This window comes from Haematobia irritans, chromosome 1, assembly GCF_050003625.1.
Source record: "Haematobia irritans isolate KBUSLIRL chromosome 1, ASM5000362v1, whole genome shotgun sequence".
NCBI classification, from domain to species: domain Eukaryota; kingdom Metazoa; phylum Arthropoda; class Insecta; order Diptera; family Muscidae; genus Haematobia; species Haematobia irritans.
Genome location: NC_134397.1, coordinates 180,361,863 through 180,382,842, shown reverse-complemented (window position 1 = coordinate 180,382,842; position 20,980 = coordinate 180,361,863). Strand labels below are relative to the sequence as shown.

The 20,980-nt window shown below is 34.3% G+C and overlaps 1 protein-coding gene across 1 annotated transcript in view; it reads left to right on the top strand.

Moving 5' to 3' along the window:
• zen (zerknullt) overlaps positions 1-20,980 on the top strand; it is a 32,706-nt gene that overhangs the window by 8,215 nt on the left and 3,511 nt on the right. The window contains exon 4 of the mRNA XM_075304283.1: positions 613-657. Coding sequence (XP_075160398.1) covers positions 613-657 — 45 coding nt within the window. The remainder of the gene's footprint in view (positions 1-612; positions 658-20,980) is intronic.

Below are 20,980 nucleotides of genomic sequence, written 5' to 3'. Positions count from 1 at the left end.
TACAACTTTTCGACTAAGCAGTGGCGATTTAACAAGGAAAATGTTGGTATTTTGACCATTTTTGTCGAAATCAGAAAAACATATATATGGGAGCTATATCTAAATCTGAACCGATTTCAATGAAATTTGGGACATATGACTATATTACTAATTGTACTCCTAGTGCAAAATTTCAACCAAATTGGGCCAAAACTCTGGCTTCTGGGCCCATATAAGTCCATATCAGGCGAAAAATATATATGGAAGCTATATCCACATCTGAACCGATTTCAATCAAATTTGGCACGCACAGCTACAATGCTAAATCTACTCCCTGTGCAAAATTTCAACCAAATTGGGCCAAAACTCTGGCTTTTAGGACCATATTAATCGATATCGGGCGAAAGATATATATGGGAGCTATATCTAAATCTGAACCGATTTCAATCAAATTTTGCACACTTGACTATACTACTAATTGTACTTCGGGTGCAAAATTGCAACCAAATTCGACCAAAAATCTGGCTTCTGGGGCCATATAAGTCCATATCGGGCGAAAGATATATATGGGAGCTATATCTAAATCTGAACCGATTTCAATCAAATTTTGCACACTTGACTATACGACTAAGTGTTATGTTTGTACAAAATCGGTATAAAACTTTGGCTGCTGGGTCCATATTAGGGCATATCGGGCGAAAGATATATATGGGAGCTATATCTAAATCTGGACCGATTTCTTCCAAAATCAATAGGGTTCTATTCTGACCCAAATTAGGAACATCTGCTAAATTTGAAGGCGATTGGACTTAAATTGCGACCTAGACTTTGATCACAAAAATGTGTTCACAGACAGACGGACATGGTTATATCGACTCAGGGACCCACCCTGAGCATTATTGCCAAAGACACCATGTGTCTATCTCGTCTCCTTCTGGGCGTTACAAACATATGCACTAACTTATAATACCCTGTTCCACAGTGTGGCGTAGGGTATAAAAAAGGTAACTATTTTCATTTACTTTCTGAATTGACTTAGTGTTTTTAGTTTGTTTAACAATTGATTATTTGAAATAAATTTTGAATTAAAAAAATGATGAATAAAAAGTTAATTGTATCAATAAATTTTTTAATTAATTATTTTAAAATTTTTCCATAATTGACTTAATAAACTCGATGTTTCTTGATTAAAAAGTTAATTGTATCTATTAAATTATTAATTGAAAACATTTTCAACTTCCATCAACTTTTTAATTGGAAATATTTTGGTAATATTTTTTTTTTTTTTTGTATAGGCTTCTCTCTAGACCGAATTCACACCTTGCAAAAGTCGTCATATGTACTATTTATAATAATCCATTGCAAGGAAATATCTTCAAAGAAATATTCGACCTGGCCAAAACTTTTGACCCTATATACTTGGTTATTAATCTTGTATATTATCTTAAATATTTTTAATATTTTTTTATTCGATTTCTTAAAATATTCAAAAAATATAATTATTTTTTATATATATATATATTTAGTTTGTTTAACAATTGATTATTTGAAATAAATTTTGAATTAAAAAAATGATGAATAAAAAGTTAATTGTATCAATAAATTTTTTAATTAATTATTTTAAAATTTTTCCATAATTGACTTAATAAACTCGATGTTTCTTGATTAAAAAGTTAATTGTATCTATTAAATTATTAATTGAAAACATTTTCAACTTCCATCAACTTTTTAATTGGAAATATTTTGGTAATATTTTTTTTTTTTTTTTTTGTATAGGCTTCTCTCTAGACCGAATTCACACCTTGCAAAAGTCGTCATATGTACTATTTATAATAATCCATTGCAAGGAAATATCTTCAAAGAAATATTCGACCTGGCCAAAACTTTTGACCCTATATACTTGGTTATTAATCTTGTATATTATCTTAAATATTTTTAATATTTTTTTATTCGATTTCTTAAAATATTCAAAAAATATAATTATTTTCAATGGAATTGGTTTTATTCTTTTGTCTTTAAATGTAATCTTAAACTAAAAAAAAAAATCTGATATAAATCCAAATTTTCACACATCACTCTATATGAACCATTGGTGTGTTTTAATCGGTTTGAGCAGTTTCTTCACCCTCTGCTCTTAATAAATAGCACGTAAATGCATCTGATGAAAATATCCGACTTTTTTCGATCTAGTACAGTAGATGTCTTTGGCGTTTTTTTTTAATCTCATCTAGATTTGCGAAAAGGAAATAACAATTTTTTTGGTTTTTTTTAATCGCATGAAATTGTGGTCAACTACGCTATATTACCTATAAAATTGTCTATAGAGATTTGATTAATCAAAGGCTTTTGGTTTAACAAACCTTAGAAATTGAGACTAAGCAAATGTTGCTTTAGAATCTCTCTCTCACCTGGATAGGCAGAAAAATTTTAGTGAACGATTGAACAACTGGGAAAATCCAGATGAAAACTCATAGACTAAAAACTGACACTCCAAAAGAGGACACATTAGTCCTCTAGTTAGTGTGTGTGTGTGTAAGTGTGCAGATTAAATTTTACAGCAGCATCCAAATAAAGCAAAAACATAATCTTAAGGACTTTTGGTTTATTGGGTGTGATTACTTCGACGAACTTAACTAATCGCAGGTATACGATCATTCTAGGGATTTTTATTTATGTGTTGCCTGTGAGTGTCGAAGGCTAAAGGATAATGGAATAATGTTACCTGATTACACGACACTCAAAAGTATTCATAATTCTTTTGGAAAACCCCAGGGAAAACCAGAAAAATTCTCTTTCAATCGCTTGTGCTACCAGCGAAAATGAAAATTTTATAACTCTCCGTCATATAAAATAAATCCGCGGTACATTTCTATACTATTTTACGATGAGATTGCAAAAGGGAAGGGATTCTTGTATATATGAGCAACCAATGCAAATCAGCAGGTATACACATTTACTCTGTGTGATCAAAGGTAGCGAAAATTTGTTTACTATATAAAATTTCATGTGATTTTAGCAAGAATTCAGATGATGCATCCTCAAAACTTCATAAGAAATATACAATTATTTTGAACAAATACATAATAAAATTAATTATTGAAAATAAAGGATATGCATTTTATTTTCCATTCCAATTAGCCGTATGTATGTACAAATCCCAAACATCTACATTCGTAAATTGTGAATCCACCAGAAAAGAAAAATGCAGGAAATTAAATTGTTGTAAAAACGCCGATATGATAATAAATAAGAAAATAGTTGTCCACAAATTCTCGAAAAATTTTAATTTTTCTTCTTGTGGGAGAAAATTTCTTATATTGAAAAAAAAAAAACATAAATAAATTAGAATTTTTATGAATATCTTTAGCACTATACAAAGTTACATTTTAGGACGCATTGTTTAGGAGATATCAGCAAAATAATTATTTTATATAAAAAGCCTGTCCTGATTTGCTTGATTTACAGTAGCTATTTCACATCATTAAAATGTGGATGTTTTTCATAAGTCATTACATCCCAGCAAAAAAAGCGTCGCCAAAAAGTATTGAAAATGTTCTCTTTGGATGCGGAAGTGGTGCAAAATTGACGCAGAAGCGACGAATTTAACATGGGCTTGTCATAGGACGGCAGTCCTCCATTTCAACAGCCGTTGCACTGAATTTGCATCACTCTTTAGGTGTGATCCGAATTCAATGTTTTGGATGTAAATTAAAAAATTCTGTGATATTTTGTCAAATAAATAATTTTTATAATTTTTTATAAATTTTAATGGATTCTAACGCTTGTCGGAAACGTTTGACCTCAAATTTTTTCAAAAATTCACAATTTTTTCAGATTGGATTTAGCACTTTTTTCGACAAAATTTAAATGATTTTTGCCATTTTACGAATTCTTACTCTGTTTTTAACCAATTTGAAACAAAAAAAAGAATTAAATTAAATTATCCATTAAAAGTATGAAAAAACCAAGTTATAAAAAATTTAATTAAAAGAACTTCCTGGGTAGTTAAAATAAAGAACATCATTGGGAGTGCATCTTCTGGAAGTGCTTTTAAAGTTGTGCCTTTGGAAGAACTTCCAAATTTTTTTGGTGGGATTTAATATAAAGGGTGATTTTTTGGCCTACAGCCTCAGTTTGGCCTATAATTTAACCATGAATCGTCTTACAAAAGAAACAACGCTTGCAAATTATTGAATTTTATTATCAAAATACGTGCTTTGTTGAGAAATTTCTTTCCATTTTGAAATCAGTTGTTATTGTAGCGACACATTTTTGGCTCAATGCTCAAAAAAAAAATACAAGTAAGGAAAGTCTGAATTCGGGCGGGGCCGACTATATTATACCCTGCACCACTTTATAGATCTAAATTTTCGATACCATATCACATCCGTCAAATGTTTTGGGGGCTATATAAAGGGTGATTTGTTAAGAGCTTGATAACTTTTTTTAAAAAAAAAACGCATAAAATTTGCAAAATCTCATCGGTTCTTTATTTGAAACGTTAGATTGGTCCATGACATTTACTTTTTGAAGATAATTTCATTTAAATGTTGACCGCGGCTGCGTCTTAGGTGGTCCATTCGGAAAGTCCAATTTTGGGCAACTTTTTCGAGCATTTCGGCCGGAATAGCCCGAATTTCTTCGGAAATGTTGTCTTCCAAAGCTGGAATAGTTGCTGGCTTATTTCTGTAGACTTTAGACTTGACGTAGCCCCACAAAAAATAGTCTAAAGGCGTCAAATCGCATGATCTTGGTGGCCAACTTACCGGTCCATTTCTTGAGATGAATTGTTCTCCGAAGTTTTCCCTCAAAATGGCCATAGAATCGCGAGCTGTGTGGCATGTAGCGCCATCTTGTTGAAACCACATGTCAACCAAGTTCAGTTCTTCCATTTTTGGCAACAAAAAGTTTGTTAGCATCGAACGATAGCGATCGCCATTCACCGTAACGTTGCGTCCAACAGCATCTTTGAAAAAATACGGTCCAATGATTCCACCAGCGTACAAACCACACCAAACAGTGCATTTTTCGGGATGCATGGGCAGTTCTTGAACGGCTTCTGGTTGCTCTTCACTCCAAATGCGGCAATTTTGCTTATTTACGTAGCCATTCAACCAGAAATGAGCCTCATCGCTGAACAAAATTTGTCGATAAAAAAGCGGATTTTCTGCCAACTTTTCTAGGGCCCATTCACTGAAAATTCGACGTTGTGGCTCGTTAGTAAGTCTATTCATGATGAAATGTCAAAGCATACTGAGCATCTTTCTCTTTGACACCATGTCTGAAATCCCACGTGATCTGTCAAATACTAATGCATGAAAATCCTAACCTCAAAAGAATCACCCTTTATATACATTTTCTTTATTCCGTGCTTACTTACATTAATTTGATTTGCGTTAGCCACCTATTACTTAGTATATACTATCTGTATTCCAATTGAACCAAGGTTAAGAGCTGCTACAAGCGAGGATTCGTTAAATGTGTTCATACTTCCTTTAAAGTCATTATTACGCATGAATCTTAATTTTATTTCATTTCCGGCTTTCAAGATACAAACTCCAATGGTTTACAGAAATTTTCTCTGCCAATGTGTTGTTTTTTACTACTAATGCATAAACATGAAAATTGCATCTACCCTTCGAAAGGTGTAATCTTATCTTGGCAATAAAGAAGGAAAATTTGTTTTTGTGGCACAATTTTTTTTTTTCATTCAATTGTGACTGCTCTTCTTGGTTAGACGAAACAGAGCCATTAGCTAAGTTAATTTCTTTTAGGGACAAAAAGAAAATAGAAGAACAAAACAAACAAAAAAATTCAATTGATATGAAAGATTTTCTAGACCACTAGGCAACATTGTGATATTCTTATTATATTTCCCTACACTGCAAAAAAAAACCTATAGTCGGTGTCTGGTGTTATTTTTTTGCCATACATGGTCTAGCGATCAACAATTTAAAGCTCCTAAATGCTATCAGCAAATGTTTTGTTTCTTGTTAGCATTAATTTGAGAAAAATCTAGATTTTTAAACATGTTTTAAGTAAATCGGGTTTATTTTTTTCTATTCCTTTTTTATTCCCTATTTAGTGTATTCCCTTGTTCAGTAGACTTTTTGCTGTTTTCGTAGTTATTTTCTGCAAGGACTACTAACAAATTTCTTTGGGTATAGTACGAACCAATTTTGGCATGGTTGTTATCGGCCATACACTAGCGCAATGTACCAATTAGAGCTGTGCACGTGAATAATATTTTACTCACGCTCACGCACATTCACGACGAAGAAATCTTATCCACGCACACTCACGCACGATCACGCAAAAAAATCTTTTAAATGTGACTCACGAAAAATATCGTGACCCACGAAAAATGTCGTGACTCACGCATAATTTTATAAGTAATTTACCTATAGAACCTGACTGAAAATATGAGTATGATTAAAATTGAGAGCGTTATAAAACTTAACACTTAGGATGTCACTAAAATTATATATGAATTGAATTCATAACCATTTTATGTTCGTAAGCGGGATTATTTTCGTGAGCGTGTTTTTTTCGAAATTCGTTACTCACGCACGCTCACGAAGATACTATTTTCGTGACTCACGCACGACATTTGTTTGGTTAATCACGCTCACGCACAATCACGCCGTTACCATCAGCGTGACTCAGCGTGAATCACGAAAATTTTCGTGAGTCACGACAATTTCGTGTAATAAATTACTCACGCACACTCACGACTGAAAAATCATACTCATGAACACTCACGCACGATAGTTTTTGGTAGGACTCACGTTCACGCACACTCACGAAAGAAAATTTGTACTCACGAACACTCACGCACGAAAACGTTGACTCACAAAGAATACCGTGACTCACAAAGAATACCGTGACTCACGAAAAATACCGTGACTCACGAATAATTTTATGATTAATTTACCTTACCGAAGTGTCAGAAAACATGATCATTATTAAAGTCGAGAGTGTTATTAAACTCTTAACATCCCAGGTGTCACTAAAATTGTAATTGAATTTAACTCTTAAGTGTTTTATGTTGGTGAGCAGGAATATTTTCGTGAGTGTAATTCGTTACTCACGCACACTCACGAAGATATTATTTTCGTGACTCACGCTCACGCACACTCACGCTGTTGTCATGAGCGTGACTCACGCACGAATCAAGACAATTTTCATGAGTCACAACAATTTCGTGTCACATGCACACCTCTAACCTCTAGTACCAATGAATGAATTTTGCTCGTTCAAGAGGTCAAATCTGGGGATCGGTTTATATGGGGGCTATATATAATTATGAACCGATATTGACCAATTTTTGCATGATTATTAGAGACCATATACTAACACCATGTACCAAATTTCAGCCGGATCGGATGAAATATGCTTCTCTTAGAGGCTCCACAAGCCAAATCTGGGGATCGGTTTATACGGGGGCTATATATAATTAAGGACCGATATGGACCAATTTTTGCATGGTTGTTAGAGACCACATACTAACACAATGTACCAAATTTCAGCCGGATCGGATGAAATTTGCTTCTCTTAGAGGCTCCGAAAGCCAAATCGGGGGATCGGTTTATATGGGGGCTATATATAATTATGGACCGATGTGAACCAATTTTTGCATGATTGTTAGAGACCATATACCAACACCACGTACCAAATTTCAACCGAATCGGATGAAATTTGCTTCTCTTATAGGGCCCTCAAGCCAAATCTTGGGATCGGTTTTTATAGGGCCTATATATAATTATGGACCGATTTGGACCGATTTGGACCAATTTTTGCATGGTTGTTACCAGGGCTGTGGAGTCGAGCCAATTTTGCTCGACTCCGACTCCGACTCCAGCATTTTTCATCAGCTCGACTCCGACTCCGGAGTCGACTCCGGGTAATATAACTAAATCTCATTTTAGTACCACTAATTTGTAGTTCTATTGAGGGGATATATATGGGGTATATATATGGATCGATATAAAGTATCGTATTTATTTATGTGTGCAAGAAAGGTCTTAATTTCGCATTTATACCAATTAAACTCTTTATTTCAAATTTAGGGCAATGTTTAATAAATAAAATAATGATATAAGTACCCATCATAATATGAGAAGATACCGACAGTATATGTATTTGTGGACGAAAATTATTATAAAGGGTTATATTCCCATATGCATGAATTTGAATCTGAATCGATTTAGACAAAATTGTATATACTTCTAGAAAATCTCTGTACCTAAAATTTAAATCTAACGTTATGGGACGTAACACAATTATAGCAAAAAATAAAAATGCAAAGAAAGTCTAAAGTCGGGCGGGCCGATTGTAACATACTCTGCACAACTTTGTATTTAGATCAACATTTTGATAAAATCTGAAATCAGACTTCTACAAAATCTCGTGCAATATTTGGGAAACATTCATAATTTTTTATATAGCAAACTTTGAGTCACTTTTACCTGTTTTCGACTTAGCAGTGAGTATCAGTAAGAAAAAAATTTGAGAAAATTTGCTACATAAATAAAATTTTGACAAATTGTTTTATAGAAATAAAATTTTGAAAAAAAATATAAATAGAAATTTTGGAAAAATTTTTGTGTAGTAAATAAAAGTTTGCAAAATTTTCTATAGAAACAAAATTTGAACTAAATTCTCTATATAAATAAATGTTTGAGAAAATTTTCTATATAAATAAATTTTTACCAAATTTTCTATAAAAAGACTATATTAAACAAATTTTGACAAAATTTTCTATAGAAAGTAACAAAATTTTGGCACAATTTTCTATAGAAAAAAATTTGAAAAAATTATTAATAGAAATTTTGGAAAATTTTTTGTGTAAATAAAATTTTGCACAATTTTCTATAGAAGCAAAATTTTGGCTAAATTTTCTATAGAAATAAATTTTTGACAAAATATTCTACATAAAAATATTTTTATACCCAACACCATAGAATGGTGACAGGGGTATAATAAGTTTGTCATGTCGAAGATGAGCTAGATCGGTCCAGGTTTTGATATAGCTCCCATATCAACCGATCGCCCGATTTGGGGTCTTGGGCTTACAAAAACCGTAGTTTTTATCCAATTTGCCAGAAATTGGAAACCTAGAGGTATTCTAGGGCTATAAGGAGGAGTGCTGAAAATGGTGATTATCGGACCATGTTTTAATATAGCTCCCATATAGACAGAACTCCCGATTTTATTTCTTGAGCTTCTAGAATCCGTAGTTTTTATCCAATTTGTCTGAAGTTGGAAATCTGGAGGTATTATAGGACCATTACAAGGCGTGCCGAAGATGGTCACTATCGGACGAAGTTTTGATATAGCCCCCTTTTAGACCGATGTTACGAGTTTACTTCTTGGACTTCTACAATCCGTAGTTTTTATCAAATTTACCTGAAATTTGAAATCTGGAGGTATTCTAGGACCATTAAGAGGTGTGCCGAATATATTGTGTATCGGTCCAGTTTTTGATATAGTCCCCTTATAAACCGGCCCTCCGTTTTGGAGTCTATATTCTAGAACTACAATAGATGTGCTGAATACTGTACGTATCCTTCCATGTTTTTGGCTTAGCCCCATTAGTCCGATTGATCAAAATAGACCCCAAAAATTATTGAAGTTGGTCCGATGGTCACACCAAATGGAATTTTTCTGCAGAAATAACATTTGGACAAAAATTTCTATAGAAATAAAATTTTAACAAAATTTTCATAGAAATAAAATTTTAACAAATTTTTCATAGAAATAAAATTTTAACAAAATTTTGTATAGAAATAAGCTTCTTAAAAAATTTTGGGATACAATATTATGCAAAAATTTTGTACAAATTTCTGTTAAATATGTAATAGAAATAAAATTTTGGCTAAATTTTTTACAGAAATTAAATTTTGGCTAAATTTTCAATAGAATTAAACTTTGGCTACATTTTCTATAGAAATTAAATTTTGGCCAAATTGAAATTTTGGCTAAAATGAAATCTATTGAAATAAAATTTGGACCAAGTTTTCTATAGAAATAAAACATGGACAAAATTTTCGATAGAGATAGAATGAGGTCAACATTTTATATAGAAATAAAATTTTGAAAAAATTTTCTTTCGAAGAAAAATTTTAGAAAAATTGTAACTTTTAAATTATTTTAATTTAAATTAGAAAACTGGTCCCCTGGTACGAATTTTGGAAAAATTTGGTCCAAAATAAAAATTCGTTGTTGCAACGCTAGTAAGGCCTCCATATAGACCGATTTCAGATATTGAGGATACAGAAGGTGCATTTACCATAAATGTAAATTTGCCAGATATTACTTCTCGTAATCATAAAACAGTTGGTGTACTATAGATTTTAGATTTCAAATCAAGGTATTTTTTCTTAATTTTCTTGCACATTTACAGGATATGTTTATGATTCCTTTAAAACTCAAACAAAAATAGTTCTTATAAATCCGGAATCTGATAGGTAAAATCTTTGCATTTATTTTCGGGATGCGAACTGGTTAAACTGATCTGTCATCAAACCCCCATGAAATTTTCTAAGGAAATTAGTATATTTGATTCATGGTGGTGGGTATTTATGATTTGGCCCGGACGAACATACTGCTGTATATACTTGTTTTATTTTTTATTTTCTATAGAAATAAATGTTGACTTAATTTTCTATAGGAAAAAAATTTTCTATAGTAATAATATTTCGAATAATTTTTTTATAGAAATTAAATTTTGACAAAACATTCCATATAAATACAATAGTGACAAAATTTTCTATAAAAAACAGCTTTGACAATTTTTTCTGTCATATGTGTGTAGGTATATAGCCTTAAAATAAAATTAAAAACAATAAATTCGAATTATTGTTCGAATTATTTCAAATAAATTGATATGGGGATTAAAATGGATCGATCCAGCCCATTTGCTAGTCTAACATTCTAGGAAACATAAAATGATAGCCGTAATTGGAAGTTGATTTTTATTTCCAATCGTGGTGTACATTGATCGAATGCATAACGCATTGGAAACTAATTTGCGTAAAAACTTTTTTAGTTACAAAAATGTGAAGTGTTTTAAAAAATTTGGTTTAGCCGGAGTCGGAGTCGAGCAAAATTTTTACGACTCCGACTCCGACTCCGACTCCAGCCAAATCTTCAGACTCCGACTCCAAGACTCCGACTCCGACTCCACAGCCCTGGTTGTTACAGACTATATACCAGAGCTTCCCAACCCAATTTGCTTTGCGCCCCCAAAAAATTTATCAATTTCGTTGCGCCCCCAAACCTAAAACAAATTTTGTTTAGCTGGAAGCAGGGTTGCCATTTTGGCCCGATCGGACCAAAATTAGTAAAAAAAAAATTACACATTTTTAAATTAGGTCCGATGGTCGGACCAAATGGAATTTGTTTGAGTTTGGTCCATTTTCGTCAAATCGGTAAGTTTTCAAAATTTTCCATAGAAATAAAATTTTTACAAAATTTTCCGTAGAAATAAAATTTTGACAAAATTTTCTATAGAAATAAAATTTTGACAAAATTTTCTATAGAAATAGAAATAAAAAGTTCACACAATTTTCTATCGAGAAAAAATTTTAATTTATAAATGGTATTAACTTAATTTGGAAAAATGGTCCGCTGGTATGAATTTTGGTCCAATTTTGGAAAAATGTTGGTCCAAAATAAAAATTCATTGTGTCAACGCTGGCTGGAAGTCTCTTGTAAATAAATCTACTATATAAAAATAAGTCGTGTTTTCCTTCCTGACACAAAAACTCCAGAAAGCATGAACCGATGTCCACGGTTTTGCATTCGTTGGAAAGGTCTCATGCTCCGTGAGCAAAGAAAATTCAAGAAAAATTTCAACGGAAAAGCGGGAAAATCTTTTTTATATACAAAGCCATCTCTGATTTTTTAAGGATAACTTGGGTGAGATTATGAAATTTATATGAGGTATATATGATTTTTTAATATTTGGTCGGGGAAAAATAAAATGACACAGGGAGACTTCATTTCTCCTCAAGTACATACCGTGAAACAATTCAACTTTTCCAATTTACTTGAAATTTACAGAGGATGTGGGGTAGGTTATATTATTATAATGGATATTTGATTTTGTGATATTCGGATGGGAGGAGGAGCCTCCCCTTGCCCTGCTGTTTAAAAATTGGTCTTATAAATTGCTTGAGATTTTCTGAGACCTCTACACAATATACGCTATATCATTTTTCGATATTGGGACGGGGAGGGAGACCTCCTCTAAAACTGAAAAATAAAAACTAGAATTCTCAAGTTTACTTGAAATTTACGAAGGCCGTAAGGGAAGGTTATGAAATCAACACCATAATTTTTGGGTATTTGGACGGGGACCTTCTCCTTGCCCCATACTACGAAACTTGAAGGAAAGTTTACAAATTTTCTGGGAATTTGCGGAGAAAGTGACGTCACTTTACAAAAAATAGAGCAAAAGCTAACCTTCTCCAATTTACTTGAAATTGGGAGAAGATGATTAAATTTATACAGGGTACATTATTTTTCGATGTCTGGTTGGGGGAGGGGAATAGTGAAGTTGGGTAGTTTTTGAAATGAATATAGGGTACGTGAATTTACGATATCTGGTCGGGGAGGAGCGAAGGAGCAGGGTTCCCTTTTGCCCGATTTTTTGCAAATAGAAAGTAGAGGATTGTCGATATATGGGTATTCGGTACAAAATTTTATGATTTTTCCACAGGCTTCTGCCAGACTTTTTTAAGTAAAAAATTTAAATTTACATGAAGTTGACAGGCAACGTAGAGGGCTTCATTTTCCGCTATGTATGTTTGGAAAAGGCATAAACTCCGTGCCCAACTTTTTAACAAATGTTAATATGGTCAATTTTTAAGTACTTTTAATTTTTTCTATTAATTAGAGGGTATGTTGAGGAGAAGTATACCACCCCATCATAAATCGCGCTTGAAATTCACAGGAAATAAAGAAGATTGCCCAACGATTTGAATACAGAACTATTTTAAAAAATTGGTTACAAGTGAACATCCCCTACCCGGCGTTTGTTAAGCCGGTCCGTTTTACATCTGCATAACCGCCCTATCTCTGTATATTAGAGTGACCGCAACTTATATGGGGCAAAAACAATGTCGGAATCTTGTTCGGTTAAGGCGAATGCTCCTAGTCGCGTTTTCGATGCTAAAGGCTGGCGTAACTCGGTTTGACTCAGCGACGAGCGGCACGTGTTAACGTCGTTTAATCGGGCTCAAATTTTGGCTATCCCAATATCTGGATAGGGGATTCGTTTTGTGGGGTTAAGGCGAACAAGATTCCGAAATTTTTTTGCCCCATATAAGTTGCGGTCACTCTACTGTATATAAACGAAAAAGCAAGTAGTCCAATTTTTTTTTTTTTTGAAATGTACGGGACACGTGTGTGGAAACCATGGAGTGATTAATCAGTACTTCAGTTTTTGTGCCAGATTTCCCCTGTCCCTACTCTTTGAAAGAGTTCACATCATTTCGAATTTGTTTTCAGATCGAAGGATATGGTTGACTAAGTTAACGAAAATATGCTTGGGGAGGCGTAGCGAAGCTGGCCGGGTCACGCTAGTCAGTTAATAAAAAGTTAATTTTATTTTGACTGAGTTCAACGAATTTCTACAAGGCATTTGACAATTTTGTGTAATTTTTCAATGGTAATTACTACTACACCCAGAAAAAAGTGCCTTTGAAACTAAAGGAAAAAATTTTCATCAATATAGTTTATCCATTTTATTTCCATTAAGGTAAATTTTTGTGAAAAATAATAAAATTTACTCGTTTCAGTAAAAAACTCCTAAACTGTAAGCAGTTAGGAATAGTTCATTAACTAGAATAAGGCATGGAATTTTACTCATACTATTTTCTTCGCTGGGTATAAGAATTTACTACTGAAAAAGAAAATTTTATTCACCGATAACAAAGCATTCGTAAAAATAAACAAAAACCGAACTAAAACCAAGTTTCCTCAAAATTAGTAAAATTTCTTATAAAATGATAATTGCGACTTCCTTTATAATAGAAAGTTTTTCATACATACGAACAACGCTTGGCATAGAAAAATATTTTAGTTCATTCGTACTAAGAAGTATGCAATCCTTTCAAAACTTAAGGAAACACACTTGTTAGAATATAGGAAATTTTCCTAAATTTCTATTGTCTACCTGTAATCGATACCTGTCATCGTAATCGATGTGTTTGCGCGTGGGTGTAATCGATATATTTGCGCGTCGGTTGTTTTTTAGTTGGAATCGCGTTGTTTCGGAGAGATTGTTAAAAAATAATATGGTAAAATAATATAATAAATAACAAATAAAATATATAAAATATTTGTTATTTTAAATTAGTGAGAAAAAATTTCGTTTTTTTAAATAAATCTATCAATGTTCGTGATAGTGTATAAAGAAAGAAAACACCAGCAGAATAACAACCCTTTCATTTGTCTTCATTTTGGAATGTTCAATTATCAGGTAATATTCAGTGACGCTAACCTTTTACAACAAAAATGTTTTATGATTTTTTATATTTGTAGGTATTGAAATTGTAAAAGGAGGACAAAATCGTTAGGCAGCAACTTATTAAAAGTGAAAAGTACAAGAAGAAGAAAAAGTGCGTTTTACAGTTGATAATATCACACGGAAATTGGAAATAGTGGAATAATAAACTAATATTTCAAATAGATTCGATGCTGTTGTTTCTTAATAAATATATTCAATATATTAATAAAACATGTCTTTTATTGAAGATAAAATTTCTTATAGAAATAAATAAAATTGTATTTAAAAACGAAGGTAAGCAGTTCTAATTATGAAGTAAAAGTTTTACCACAAATGTGTAAGATTTGTCGAAATGAATGAAAAAATTTCAATAAAATCATTCCATATATGAATTCAAATTAGTTAAATTTTTTCATTTTGTAGTATAGTGGTATATAAATATAGGAAAATGTTAACTAATATATGGAATGCATTATTCCTAATTTCTACGAAAATCACATCGTTCAAACAAATAAAAATGTCTTTGGCGCTATACGAAGTTCAACTTTCTTCACAATGAGTTCATTTTAACTTAAAGAAGAGGTCACTTTTTTCTGGGTGTATGTATATTGGCATTAAATGGACAAGGGGAATGGGTATTTTAGCAAATTTAAGAGTCATTAACACCGAGGCAAATACTAAAATCCATATCCATGGTCAAAATATATGAATGAATGGCAAAATGTCATAACCAAAACTATCGTAGCCGACCATATGTCGCGACTTTTCTACTCTTCTACAATAGAACGCATGCGTATTCAAAACCAATAAGAAAAAGCAATAGAAATTATGGCCAAAAGGAATTCTAAGGATGATTGGTCTACATACCAATAAGACTAGTCGCCTGTCGCGTGTTCATCCATCCATCGCCCATCATACATCATCATGACAAAGTCAATCTTTGTGAAAGGACATGGTCGGCCCAAAACAGGACAACAGACAATTGGCAGTGTCGCGATATCATGGCGAGTCTATGCCACCAAATTGTATTTAGTCTTGTATACGAACTTCACTAAGGTTTGCAACTTTCTCGTTTCGATTACTGGCCGTTGGTAATTGTGGGCGGATGTTTCGAAGGACATAATGTGCCAGTTTAAGCAAATCACAATGCAAGTGTGAAAAAAGTGAGTCTATCCTTCGTGGCATTCATTCTATTTTCTCCTACGCTGACACAAATACACAAATTTGACTTGGGTGACATATTCACGACGACAGTGATCGTCGACCATGCTCAATTGTTCACAAAGATCATTGCAACAATGTTTGTCTTGTCTTGTCTTCGCTGAGTCTTTTGTTTGCTTGGGTAGACTTTGGTAGACTAGAGTCCACCTACTGGTTTTTGGCTTCAACACTGTATTGTTCTTCTAATTCGTGTCATTGTTGTGTCTGATGATGACATTTTCAATGTATCTTCGTCCAGATAACCACAAATTACAGAAGCCGTCTTTTAAAGGACTAACATGCCGAGAGGCTGTCACTAAGACTATCCATGATGATTATGTTTAAATTGTGCCCGGTATTAACCCCCCGGAGGAATTCAAATTCAATTGTTATGTTATGTAGTTATGCCTCCTGAAGTATATTTAACTTAGTCAACCATCCGAAAACATATTCGAAAAGATTTGAACACTTTTAAAGAGTAGGGACAGGGGAAGTCTCGTGCAAAAACTGAAGTACTGCTTAATCACTCCATGGTTTCCAAACACGTGTCCCGTACATTTCAAAAAAAAATCGGACTACTTGCTTTTTCGTTTATATACAGAGATAGGGCGTTTATGCAGATGTAAAACGCACCGGCTTAACAAACGTCGGGTAGGGGGTGTTCCCTTTCAACCATTTTTATACCCTCCACCATAGGATGGGGGTATATTAACTTTGTCATTCCGTTTGTAACACATCGAAATATTGCTCTAAGACCCCATAAAGTATATATATATACTGGGTCGTGGAGAAATTCTGAGTCGATCTGAGCATGTCCGTCCGTCTGTTGAAATCACGCTAACTTCCGAACGAAACAAGCTATAGACTTGAAACTTGGCACAAGTAGTTGCTATTGATGTAGGTCGGATGGTATTGCAAATGGGCCATATCGGTCCACTTTTACGTATAGCCCCCATATAAACGGACCCCCAAATTTGGCTTGCAGACCCTCTAAGAGAAGCTAATTTCATCCGTTCCGGCTGAAATTTGGTACATGGTGTTAGTATATGGTATCTAACAACCATGCAAAAATTGGTCCGCATCTGTCCATAATTATATATAGCCCCCATATAAACCGATCTCCCGATTTGGCTTTCGGAGCCTCTAAGAGAAGCAAATTTCATCCGATCCGGCTGAAATTTGGTACATAATGTTAATATATGGTCTCTAACAACTATGCAAAAATTGATCCACATCAGTCCATAATTATATATAGCCCCCATATTAACCGTTCCCCCGGTTTGGCTTGCGGAGCCTCTGAGAGCAGAAAGTATCGTCCGATCCGGCTGAAATTTGGTACATGGTGTTAGTATATGGTCTCTAACAACTATGCAAAAATTGGCCCACATCGGTCAATAATTATATATAGCCCCCATATAAACCGATCCCCCGATTTGGCTTGCGGAGCCTCTAAGAGAAGCAAATTTCATCCGATCCGGCTGAAATTTGGTACATGGTGTTAGTATATGGTCTCTAACAACTATGCAAAAATTGGCCAACATCGGTCAATAATTATATATAGCCCCCATATAAACCGATCCCCCGATTTGGCTTGCGGAGCCTCTAAGAGAACCAAATATCATCCGATCCGGCTGAAAATTGGTACAGGGTGTTAGTATATGGTCTCTAATGGTCATGCAAAAATTGGTCGAAATCGGTCCATAATTATATATAGCCCCCATATAAACCGATCCCCAGATTTGATCTCCGGTGCCTTTTGGAGAAGCAAAATTCATCCGATCTGGTTGAAATTTGGTACGTGGTGGTAGTATGTATATGATATTTAACAACCATGCCAAAAGTGGTCCATATCAGTCCCTAATCATATATAGCCCCTATATAAACCGATCCCGAGATTTGGTTTTGTAGCCTCTTGGAGGAGCACATTTCATCCGAGTCAGTTGAAATTTGGTACATTGTGCTAGTATATGGCCGTTAACAACCACGCCTAACTAGGTCCATATCGGTCTATATTTAGTTGTATATATCCCTCAGATAAATCGATCTCCAATCACACAAAAATTGATCCATATCAATAATTATATATAGCCCCCATATAAGCGACTCCCATATTTGAATTCTGGCTCCCTACATACCGTGCAAAAGTCCATATCGATTCGTAATTATTTGTAGACTTACATACCTTTTTGTCTAATATATACCACATATTGACTAACTCACAATTTAGAAAACGATTTAAGATACCGCAACCCAAGTAATTCGATTGTGGATGACAGTCTTTCGTAGAAGTTTCTACGCAATCCATGGTGGAGGGTACATAAGATTCGGCCTGGCCGAACTTACGGCCGTTTATAGTTGTTTTGTTTTTTAATTGTTCTGTATTCAAATCGTTTGGCCATATTCTTTATTTCCTGTGAATTTCAAGCGTGGTTTGTTAAGGGGAGGTATACTTCTTCTCAACATACCTTCCAATAAATAAGAAAAAGTAAAAGTACTTAAAAATTGACCATATTAATATTTGTTAAAGGGTTGAGTACGGAGAACATGCCTTTTCCAAACATATACCGGAAAATGAAGCACCCTCTACATTGCCTGGCAACTTCATGTAAATTTAAGTTTCTTATTTACTTAAAAAAGTCTGGCAGAAGCCTGTGGAATAATCATAAAATCATAAAAAAGGAACGTCTCTTTCTCTGCAAATTCCAAACTTATTTAAATCTGTGAACTTACCTTCAAGTTTCATAGTGTGGGGCAAGGAGAAGGTTCCCGTCCAAATACCCAAAAATCATTTCGTAACCTTATTCATTTCGTAACCTTTCCCTAAAGTCTTTGTAAATTATAAGTAAACTTGAGAATTCTAGTTTTTTTTCAGTTTTAGGGGAGGTCTTCCTCCCCGTCCCAATATCGAAAAATGATATAGCGTATATTGTGTAGACGCCCTCTTCCCTACCGAATATCACAAAATCAGATATTCATTATAATAATATAACCTACCCCACATCCTCTGTAAATTTCAAGTAAATTGGACAAGTTTAATTGTTTCACGGTATGTACTTGAGGAGAAATTAAGTCTCCCTGTGCCCTTTTAGTTTTACCCCGACCAAATATTAAACAAGTATAAACGGCCGTAAGATCGGCAAGCCGAATCTTATGTACCCTCCACCATGGATTGCGTAGAAACTTCTACGAAAGGCTGTCATCCACAATTGAATTACTTGGGTTGTAGTATCTTAAATCGTTTTCTAAATTGTGAGATAGTCAATACGTGGTATATATTAGACAAAAAGGTATGTAAGTCTACAAATAATTACGAATCGATATGGACTTTTGCACGGTACGTAGGGAGCCAGAATTGAAATATGGGGGTCGCTTATATGGGGGCTATATACAATTATTGATATGGACCAATTTTTGTGTGATTGGGGATCGATCTATCTGAGGGCTATATACAACTAAATATAGACCGATATGGACCTAGTTAAGCATGGTTGTTAACGGTCATATACTAGCACAATGTACTAAATTTCAACTGACTTGGATGAAATTTGCTCCTCCAAGAGGCTACAAAACCAAATCTCGGGATCGGTTTATATAGGGGCTATATATGATTATGGACTGATATGGACCACTTTTGGCATGGTTGTTAAATAGCATATACATACTACCACAACGTACAAAATTTTAACCAGATCGGATGAATTTTGCTTCTCCAAAAGGCACCGGAGGTCAAATCTGGGGATCGGTTTAAATGGGTGCTATATATAATTATGGACTGATATGAACCAATTTCTGCATGGTTGTTGGATACCATATACTAATATCACGTACCAAATTTCAACCGAATCGGATGAATTTTGCTCTTCCAAGGGGCTCCGGAGGTCAAATCTGGGGATCGTTTTATATTGGGGCTATATATAATTATGGACCGATTTCGACCAATTTTTACCAGATACTAACACCATGTACCAAATTTCAGCCGGATCGGATGAAATTTGCTTCTGTTAGAGGCTCCACAAGCCACATCTGGGTATCGGTTTAATGGGGGTTGTATATAATTATGGACTGATGTGGACCAATTTTTTCATAGTTGTTAGAGACCATATAGTAACACCATGTACCAAATTTCAGCCGGATCGGATGAAATTTGCTTCTCTTAGAGGCTCCGCATACCAAAACGGGGGATCGGTTTATATGGGGGCTATATATAATTATTGACCGATGTGGACCAATTTTTGCATAGTTGTTAGAGACCACATACTAACACCATGTACCAAATTTCAACCGTATCGGACGAAACTTTCTTCTCTTAGAGGCTCCGCAAGCCAAATCGGGGGATCGGTTTATATGGGGGCTATATATAATTATAGACTGATGTGGACCAATTTTTGCATAGTTGTTAAAGACCATATACTAACATCATGTACCAAATTTCAGCCGGATCGGATGAAATTTGTTTCTCTTAGAGGCTCCGCAAACCAAATCGGGGGATCGGTTTATATGGGGGCTATATATAATTATTGGCCGATGTGGGCCAATTTTTGCATAGTTGTTAGAGACTATATACTAACACCATGTACCAAATTTCAACCAGATCGGATGAAATTTGCTTCTCTTAGAGGCTCCGAAAGCCAAATCGGGGGATCGGTTTATATGGGGGCTATATATAATTATGGAGCGATGTGGACCAATTTTTGCATGGTTGTTAGAGACCATATACTAACACGATGTACCAAATTTCAGCCGGATCGGATAAAATTTGCTTCTCTTAGAGGGTCTGCAAGCCAAATTTATGGGTCCTTTTATATGGGGGCTATACGTAAAAGTGGGCCGAAATGGCCCATTTACAATACCATCCGACCTACATCAATAACAACTACTTGTGCCAAGTTTCAAGTAGATAGCTTTTTTCGTTCGGAAGTTAGCATGATTTCAACAGATGGACGGACGGACGGATCGACTCACAATTTCACCACGACCCAGAATATATATACTTTATGGGGTCTTAGAGCAATATTTCGATGTGTTATAAACGGAATGACAAAGTTAATATACCCCCATCCTATGATGGAGGTTATAAAAATCATATACCTCATAAATATTTCATAATCTCCCCCAAGTTCTCCGTAAAAAATCAGAGATGGCACTCTAGATAAAAAAGATTTTCCCGCTTTTTCCCGAGACCTTTCCAACGAATGCAAAACCATGGAAATCGGTTCGTGCGTTCTGGAGTTATTGCGTCAGGAAGGAAACCCCGACTTACGGCCTGGGGCCAAATCACCGCAGTCG